The sequence below is a fragment of the Somniosus microcephalus genome, chromosome 8 (assembly GCF_052327205.1).
Source record: "Somniosus microcephalus isolate GS21.2 chromosome 8, FLI_Smic_1.0, whole genome shotgun sequence".
Taxonomy (NCBI): domain Eukaryota; kingdom Metazoa; phylum Chordata; class Chondrichthyes; order Squaliformes; family Somniosidae; genus Somniosus; species Somniosus microcephalus.
In genome coordinates this window covers 131,885,780-131,895,511 of record NC_140994.1, presented here as the reverse complement: position 1 = coordinate 131,895,511, position 9,732 = coordinate 131,885,780, and the positions used below count along the sequence as shown (strand labels likewise).

At 43.6% G+C, this 9,732-nt stretch overlaps 1 protein-coding gene across 1 annotated transcript; it reads left to right on the top strand.

Annotated features, from left to right (window-relative positions):
- The first annotated feature begins 1,864 nt into the window (after positions 1–1,864).
- LOC147113797 (5-hydroxytryptamine receptor 4-like) lies at positions 1,865–9,441 on the top strand. Its single transcript, XM_085995128.1, has 2 exons — positions 1,865–2,067; positions 2,754–9,441. Exon 2 carries the CDS (start codon positions 2,764–2,766, stop codon positions 3,409–3,411), a length of 648 nt encoding a protein of 215 aa, XP_085851254.1. The 5' UTR covers positions 1,865–2,067; positions 2,754–2,763; the 3' UTR covers positions 3,412–9,441.
- The last annotated feature ends 291 nt before the right edge of the window (positions 9,442–9,732 follow it).

Genomic DNA, 9,732 nt, shown 5'->3' with positions numbered 1-9,732 from the left:
GCGCAAAACAGTGACTGCACTTCAACAGTGCATCATTGGTTGTAAAGCATTTTGGGGCTTCCTGAGGTTGGGAAAGGTGCTATATAAATGCAATTTCTTTATTTCGCAAACTTTGAAATGACTCGAAAGCATCCAAACTGTAGCTGTATTGTTTCATGTGTGGGTTCATGATCTGAACAGCAAAAAACTCCAAGCTTATCTAGAAATAATTTACCATCAATTTCTTGGCAGTGCTGTAACCCAGGATATCATATATAGTTTTCTATTTGAGTGAACACAGCCTCCTCACAGGCTGTGTCTCTTTAAAAATAGACGTCATTCTGATCAGCTGTGTTCCTTCTTTACTGTGAATCACAATTCAGATTATTTTAGATCGCAGCCTTGCTATCTGTGCTTTGTCAATATGGGAAATTTCAGGCTCTCAAATTGAATTTTATTAATGCCATGACGTCTGAAACTCTTGATTGGTGGGGGCCACTGTTAAAGTGTGAGTGGAGATGACTGCCTGTTGAACGTTCGACTGTGATTGGTGAGGACCGCAGGTTGCCTGTGATACTCTGCTCTATAAATGCTCCTCCATTCTAACGTTATCTTGTTCAGTGGACCTCAGGTTTAGACAGCACTGTAGTCCTTTGACTGAACTGCATCCTCACAACATCCTTTCTCAGAGATCAGTCAATTAAGCGGAGGTTGTACTCTTGACTATCTTTATACATAACTTTAGCATCACAGATAAACCATGTTATGTGCTATTTGGACTGTACATCAGGGTAAGTAAAAACATTGCTTTGATTAGTCCTTTATTGAGAGCGTCAATAATATTAGTAATAATATATTAGTAATAATAGTATTAGTAATAGTGTATTAGTAATACATGTAATTAATAATAGTATTAGTAATAATAGGATTAGTAACAGCTTTCATTTATAGTTATAGTAAACTATGATGTTGTCCCTTTTTAATTTCTGCTAGTATTTGTATTTTATATCAGAATGAATTACCTGTTGAAAGTCTTTTTTCCCCCCCCCCCCACTTTCTTTGTAGAAAATGAATCATGAGCTCTCTATGGATAGCGAGTAATTCTTCCAACCACAGCTTGTCTCCTTTGGCTTCTCTAGGGGTTGGGAATGCCTCTCACATCCAGATCTCCCACCAAGAGGTGTTAGTTGGGACCATACTGACCATGGTGGACCTGGTGACACTTCTGGGAAATGCGGTGGTGTTTATCTGCCCTGCTTTGGAGAAGAGACTGAGAACAGTGACTTACATGTTCATCCTGTCCCTAGCGACAGCAGACCTTCTGGTGGCATGTCTGGTCATGCCCTTTAGGTAAGTGTAAGTGTGGAGTGTTACTATTAATACCAATATCGATTCCTTTGGGCAGAGGGTAATTTTCAAAAGATTCATGCAGCACAGCAGGAGACCATTCGGCTCATCGTGTCTGTGCCGGCTCTTTGAAAGAGCTATTCAGTTAGTCCCACTCCCCCACTCTCACCTCATAGCCCTGCAAATTTTAACTTTTCAAGTACATATCTAGTTCATTTTTTAAAGTTACTATTGAACCTGCTTCCACCACCCTTTCAGGCAATGTATTCCAGATCATAACATCTCACTGTGTAAAAATAAATTATCTTCATCTCCCCTCTGGTTCTTTTGCCAATTATCTGAATCCTGTGTCCTCTGGTTACTGACCCTCCTGCCAGTCTCATTACTTACTCTATCAAAACCCTTCCTAATTTTGAACACCACATAATAAAGGTATCTGTTTTTTTGCTCAGCATAATCTATGAGGTGACTGGAATCTGGATGTTTGGCCGTTTGTTCTGCAAGGTGTGGATCTCCTTCGATGTGATGTTTTGCACAGCCTCCATCGTCACGCTCTGTTTCATTAGCTTGGACCGTTACTGTTCTGTGGCTACTCCTTATCACTACCCCAAACGTATGTCCCGCGGAAGGTAAGGATCACCAGACCTCATGCTTTTACACTAGAAACAAGCATTCATTCAACAAATCCCTTTCCAGTGAACAAAAACAGAACTGGGAATCAACAGACTCCTCATTTGATGAGTAAGTAACATTTAGATTGTTCTGTCAAAATAGGTACTTGTATTTATATAGATCCTTATCACTGTTGAAAAATCTCAAAGCACTTCACATACAATGAATTACTTTTTTTGGAATCAATGACTTGAGGCAAACATGGTCTGCACACCGGCAACAACTAGTTTTTTTTGGCAAAGTGTAATTGAGGGCAGCCGTGTCTCAGTTGGTAGGACTCTTGCCTTTGAACTAGGAGGTCATGGTTCAAGTCCCACTCCAGAGACTTGAGCACTTAATCCAGGCTGACACTCCAGTGCAGCACTGAGGGAGTGCTACGCTGTTGGAAGTGCCATTTTTCAGATTATCTGGTCACGGTCAGGTTGCTGTTTGTGGCACTGGGAGTGTCAGCTTGGGTTATTTGAGGAATTAAAATCTCCAAGCAAGACTGGAACCCATGGCCTCTGACCCAAAGGTGAGAGAGCTACCAACGGAGTCAGTGTGGATATAACAAAACTACTTTGTACCAATGCTGACATTGCAGTGTGAATGCACCCTTGGACAGGCAGTGCAAGACCACTCCTAGAAACTGGTGTCACAAAAGTTTTCTTAACTTTTTTAAAACACCTACTTATTAATGTTGAAACAGCTCTCTGTGCTAATGAGACCTGATATCTCATTCCTATCCTCTGCTTATTTTCCCTCCATTCCCACAGGTGCATTGCCATGACCATTACCATCTGGGTCTACTCCTCCATGATTTCATTCCTGCCGGTGATGCAGGGTTGGAACGAAATCCCGGGCGTGGACTTCGATGGCGACAGGGAGTGCGTGTTCGTCACCAATGGGACCTTTGCGATCGTGGCCTCCGCTCTGGCCTTCTACGTCCCTTTCCTGATCATGTGCACCATGTACTTCTTCATATATCGCGCCTCGCGCCTGAAAGCAGCACGGATCATGTCACAGACGCTCGACCTCCACTATCACCCTGACAGCAGGCGGCAAGACAACCTGCAGCTGGAGCACAAGGCCACCAGGACCATGAGTATAATCATATCAGTCTTCGTGCTGTGCTGGCTCCCCTACTTTGTCTTCAATGTCTGCATCGCCGTGCGCGGCTCACAGCTCAACAGCACCACCATTAACTCTGCATTTAAAGTCATCACCTGGTTCGGATATTGCAACTCCACCATCAACCCTATGCTCTATGCCTTCCTCAACCGTGATTTTCAACGGGCCTTGAAGAAGATGCTGGTATGCGGGCGCTGGAGGGTGCGGGTCGATATCGGAGATGACATGGTTTCCATCGTCACCTTCACCAAAACCGTTCAGGGTGCAGAATGCAGTGCAAAAAGCATCCACGATGGCCAATAGCAACATGAAGCAGAAGGCAAAGCAATAGAAAGAAAGACTTTTATGCAGTCCCTTTCACCACCTCAGGATGCCCCAAAGCACTTTACAGCCAATGGAGTACTTTAAAGCGTAGTCACTGTTGTAATGTAGGAAATACAGCAGACAATTTGTGCACAGCAAGGTCCCACAAACAGCAATGTGATAATGACCAGATCACCTGTTTTAGTGATGTTGGTTGAGGGAAAAATATTGCCCAGGACACTGGGGAGAATTCCCCTGCCCTTCTTCAAAATGATGCCATGAGATATTTTACGTCCACCTGAGAGAGCAGATGGGACCTCGGTTTAATGTCTCATCTGAAGGAAAGCACTCTCGACAGTGCAGCACTCCCTCATTACTGCAGTGGGAGTGTCAACCTGGGTTATGTGCTTAAGTCCTTTGAGTGGAACTATGAACCCATGACCTTCTGACTCGGAAGCGAGAGTGCCACCATCGAACCACGGCTGAATGAGGCATGATGGGATTGGGATGTAAATATAACTGCTTTGTTCTTCAAAGATTTCCGCCATCCAATAGAGGTGTTGCCTGTAAGATAATCCTTAAAGTAGAGTCGAAGACCAGGACCCTTTTAAAAAAGGCTGTCTCACACTCCCTGATGGCTCACTTGGTAAATTAATTGCCCTAGCGTGGAATTGGGCCTTGTAGCACCTTAGGCCCCAGGTTGTAACACTGGTGTGTGCTGAATTAGCTGATCTCAGCCATGCTCAAGAAAGGAGATACAGTCCCCACCATGTACACGGTCAGTGCTTATCCTGGATAGATGCCTATATCGGGCAAATGGCACTAAACATTTGGCATCACCATAGACATCAATTACAAAGATTACAACATATTCAGCGTGCCGGCTATTTCATGCAGTTCACTACTTACCTGATTGAAGCTGCCCGAAGTCTCCACTTTCCGATGGCCTCCTGTAGCTGATTGAAGCTGCCCAAAGTCTCCACTTTCCGATGGCCTCCTGTAGCTGATTGAAGTTGCCCAAAGTCTCCACTTTCTGTTGGCCTCCTGTAGCTGATTAAAGCTGCCCAAAGTCTCCGCTTTCTGATGGCCTCCTGTAGCTGATTGAAGCTGCCCGAAGTCTCCGCTTTCTGATGGCCTCCTGTAGCTGATTGAAGCTGCCCAAAGCCTTCGCTTTCCGATGGCCTCCTGTAGCTGATTGAAGCTGCTTGTAGATGAATCTGTCTTCATGATTCACAGAACTACCTTCATTTAAATAACTGCATGAAGCCCGCAGCTGTCACCCATCGTGGTGTGAACTGGCAGGGAGCTTCTCACAATGCATGCCGTGCGAACAGCTGATTGAAGCTCCCCCAAGTCTCCGCTTTCCAATGGCCTCCTGTAATTGTTAACCGTGCGGCCAGCTAATGGAGACTTGTGGTGATTATTCTTGTTTTATAAGAAGCATTGTAATTGGTTGCCTGTTTTCCTGCCTTGAGATATATGCTGTAAACCTATTGGTTAGTTGATTCCATGTGACCTGTGGTGGCCATCTTAAATTCAGTTTTCTACAGTTTGGTTGAGACTGGGTGCTCAACATGTACTTGCTGGTTTTTTAAGGTTAATAAATCCTAGTTTTTGAAAGGCAATCTACTCTTTATTTCAATGTATTAACCTTTTGCTATAATGGAACGATATCTTCGACCGGAACGATTTAATGCTGACCCTAATTCTGCAGGAGTGGATGATCAATGGAAACATTGGTATCGTACATTTAAAAACTTTTTGGGAGTGTTGGATCAGCAATCTCTAAATAAGTTGGACATACTAATCAACTACATTGCTCCGGGTGTGTATAAGTATATTTTGGACTGTGAAACTTATGAATTGGCTATTGCTACATTGAAATTTTTTTTTGTTAAACCCAAAAATGAGGTATTTGCACGTCACCTTTTATCTGCCCGTAGGCAGCAGGCGGGAGAATCCTTGGATGCTTATTTACAAGCACTCCGGCGCCTTGGTGCTAACTGTAATTATAAGGCCGTGTCTGCAGAAGAACATAGGGAAGAGTCGGTACAGGATGCATTTATTAATGGATTACTGTCTAGATCAATTCATCAGCGGTTATTAGAAAATAAGATCTTGGATCTTAAGAGTGCTTTTGAGCAAGCCTCTACATTGGATTTGGCTCAGAGAAGTTCAGATTCTTATGCTCTTTTTGATCAGCCTGCGACCATGGTTTCAGCAGTTCCGGATGAAAGGGAGTTACGTGGATTTAATAGGAGTGGTTTACCAGATTCCGAAACAGTTTCTACTTCGGCAGCTGTTGCCTCTAGGATTCAGAAGTGTTATTTTTGCGGGAACGCCCGGCACCCCCGTCTGAAGTGCCCTGCCCAGGAGGCTGTGTGTAGTAAATGCAGCAAGGGAGGTCATTACGCACGTGTTTGCAAATCGGTTGCCTCCTCTGCGACCATTCAGCCTTTAGATAGGGCGTTTATTGCATCAGTTTCTGCCGCCTTTTCCCATGGCCTAAACAAAGCTATAATTATGGCCCAAGTTAATGGGTTACAAGTGAAGGCCCTTATAGATACGAGCAGTACTGAGAGCTTTATAAGTCTTCAGTTTGTGAGGGAGAAGCGTTTGAAAATTTCACCTGTTTCCTATCAGGTGTGTATGGCTCAGACGACTCTCACCTCACAAGTAGCTGGTTGTTGCCTTGTGAAATTAATTCACAGAATCACAGAATCACAGAATCCCCACAGTGCAGATAGAGGCCATTTCGGCCCATCGAGCCTGCACCGACACATATCCCACCCTATCCCCGTAACCCCACGTATTTAATCCCCTAACACTAAGGGTCAATTTATCATAGCCAAATCAACCTAACCCGCACATCTTTGGACTGTGGGAGGAAACCGGAGCACCCGGAGGAAACCCACGCAGACACAGGGAGAATGTGCAAACTCCACACAGACAGTTGCCCGAGGCCAGATTTGAACCCGGGTCCCTGGCGCTGTGAGGCAACAGTGCTAACCACTATGCCACCGTGCCCCTCCTAATTCTCCTAGGTAATACGTATACTGATATACGCCTATCTGTTCTGCCTAATCTCTGTGCGGACATTTTGATTGGTCATGGTGTGCTTCAATTACATGAGTCCCTCAGTCTTTCTTTCGGAGGAACCAAGCCACCTTTGTCTATTTGTGGATTAACTTCTTTATTCATTTCTCCATTATCACTTTTTTCCAATTTGATGCCGGACTGTAAGCCAATTGCTACCAAGTCAAGAAGGTATAGCAGTCAGGATAAAGAATTTATTAATTCTGAAGTTCAACGTCTTTTATCGGAAGGAATCATTGAACCTAGTTTTTCGCCCTGGCAGGCACAGGTAGTTGTCACCACTAATGAGAGACATAAGAAGCGAATGGTGATAGACTACTCTCAAACTATCAACAGGTATACTCAATTAGATGCGTACCCCCTGCCTAAGATTGATGAGCTTATCAATAAAGTACCTCAATATAAGGTTTTTAGCACTATTGACGTAAAGAGTGCTTATCATCAGATTCCTATCGCTAAGAGGGACAAACCATATACGGCCTTTGAAGCTGGCGGAAAGCTGTACCAGTTTTGCCGAGTACCATTCGGTGTTACTAACGGTGTCGCCTGTTTTCAACGGGCAATGGATACTTTTATAAGTGATAACTCTCTCTCTGACACCTTCTCATATTTAGATGACATCACGGTGTGTGGCAAATCAAGGGTGGAGCACGATTTTAATCTAGAAAGATTCCTTCAAGTTGCGGAAAAAGTTGGCTTAACTTTCAATAAAGAGAAGTGTATCTTTTCGACCACCGAGGTAAATTTACTGGGGTATATTATCTCGGGAAACAAGATTAAACCAGATCCAGAATGGCTGCGACCACTGATTGATTTACCTTGCCCTACTAATTCTAAGGCCTTGCAACGAGTTGTTGGACTGTTTTCTTATTCTTCTAATTGGATTGCAAACTTCTCGCAGAAGATCCGGCCCCTTATTCGGGTTACGACATATCCTCTATCATGGGAGGCCAGGATGTGTTTTGATAATCTTAAAAAGGATATCCTTGGAGCAGTTGTGCATTCTATTGATGAGCAGGTTCCCTTTGTGATTGAGACGGACGCTTCCGATTTTGCAATTGGGGCTACCCTGAACCAAAATGGAAGACCTGTGGCCTTTTTCTCACGTACTCTGAGCAATAGTGAGCAGAGACATTCATCAATAGAGAAAGAGGCGTACGCAATAGTAGAAGCACTGCGTAAATGGAGACATTATTTATCTGGGCGACATTTTACGTTAGTAACTGACCAAAAATCTGTGTCCTTCATGTTTGACGTCAAACATTTCGGAAAGATTAAGAATGATAAAATAATGAGGTGGAGGATCGAGTTGGCATGCTACCATTTCAATATAGTCTATCGTCCGGGGAAGGATAATGTTGCCGCTGATGCGCTGTCGAGGGCTTATTGTTCTGTGCTTCACGGAGATACGCTTATTAATCTTCATAATGCTTTGTGCCATCCTGGTGTTATGAGGATGATACACTTCGTACGCAGTAAGAATTTGCCCTTTTCAGTTGAAGACGTCAAGCGGATGACTTCGTCATGCTCTGTCTGCGCTCGGTGTAAACCAAATTTCTTTAAGCCTCAATGAGCTCATCTTATAAAGGCTACTTCTCCCTTTGAACGCCTGAGCGTTGATTTTAAGGGGCCTCTTCCTTCAACGACTCAGAATCAATATATATTTACTGTTGTGGATGAGTTTTCAAGGTTCCCTTTTGCTTTTCCTTGTGCAGATGTATCAGCTGCTACAGTTATTAAATGTCTGACTCAACTTTTTGTCATCTTTGGGATGCCTGCGTATATCCATTCGGATCAGGGAAGTTCTTTTATGTCTTCCCAGTTGAAGGAATACCTCCAGAGTCGGGGAATTTCTACTAGCAGAACTACCCCGTATAATCCCCAGGGTAATGGACAGTGCGAACGATACAATGGGGTGATCTGGAAGGCAGTTATGTTGGCTTTGACATCCCGGAACCTTAAGAATACACAGTGGGAAACGGTACTGCCTGATGCCCTGCATTCCATTAGATCATTGCTTTCAATGGCTACTAATGTGACCCCCCATGAAAGGCTCTTCAACTATCCACGGAGATCCACTATGGGATATTCGGTACCTTCATGGCTTACTATGCAGGGACCTGTGCTGCTCCGACGCCATGTTAGACTGTCAAAGTATGATCCTTTAGTGGAGGAGGTGGAGCTATTGGAGGCAAATACCCAATATGCTCACATTCGATTCCAAGATGGGAAAGAAAGTATGGTTTCAGTTAAAGACTTAGCTCCTTGTGGTGGCCAGCCCTCTTCTGAGGACATTAACAATAGCCATAATTCAGATAATGTTGATGTCGTCACAGATACTACGAACATTTCCAATCCTATTGCAGACACTTACAATTCTCTTAGTTTGCCCCCGATGGATGTTCATGACCCTCCCAGTCTACCTTCTAATGGGACTTCCAATCCGGAAACCGTTGATAATCGGGATATTGATAGACTCCCTGCAGAAGATATTTCTGTGTCTCCTGGTGTGGGAGGGCAAGGAACTCCACCAAGGCTAAGAAGGTTGACACGAACAAGCTATCCGGTCGACCGATTAAAAATGGACTTTTAAAATAATTAATAATTTAATAGTAAAATTTTAAAATTGTTGAAGGCATTATACATGTATTGCTCTAGTCATAAATAACAAATTGTAAACTGTAAAGGCTACCTAGGTTGAAGTATATTTTAAAAGGAGGGGTGAATGTGGTGATTATTCTTGTTTTATAAGAAGCATTGTAATTGGTTGCCTGTTTTCCTGCCTTGAGATATATGCTGTAAACTTATTGGTTAATTGATTCCATGTGACCTGTGGTGGCCATCTTAAATTCAGTTTTCTACAGTTTGGTTGAGACTGGGTGCTCAACATGTACTTGTTGGTTTTTTAAGGTTAATAAAGCCTAGCTTTTGAAAGGCAATCTACTCTTTATTTCAAGACTTCAGACAGCTTTTCACTCAGTTGGTCGCATGGTTAACAACAATGGGAGGCGGTTGCAAAGTGGAGACATCGGGCAGCTTCAATCAGATGGTTCTACCATCCACCGCGTGTAGCGGACAAATCGCTTTAGCATGAATGGGCTCGCTATAGGCGGTGGGAACTGACATAAGAAAACTACGAGGCACTTGGTCTAAGTGTTAAACAAAGCTTTAATCAACTGTTTTACAACATGGAGGTCTAGTTGTGTCCTTCACTAGTTCCTGTTA

Coding starts and splice junctions, on each gene's coding strand:
- LOC147113797 (XM_085995128.1), top strand. CDS start 2,764: ATGACCATTACCATCTGGGTCTACTCCTCCATGATTTCATTCCTGCCG.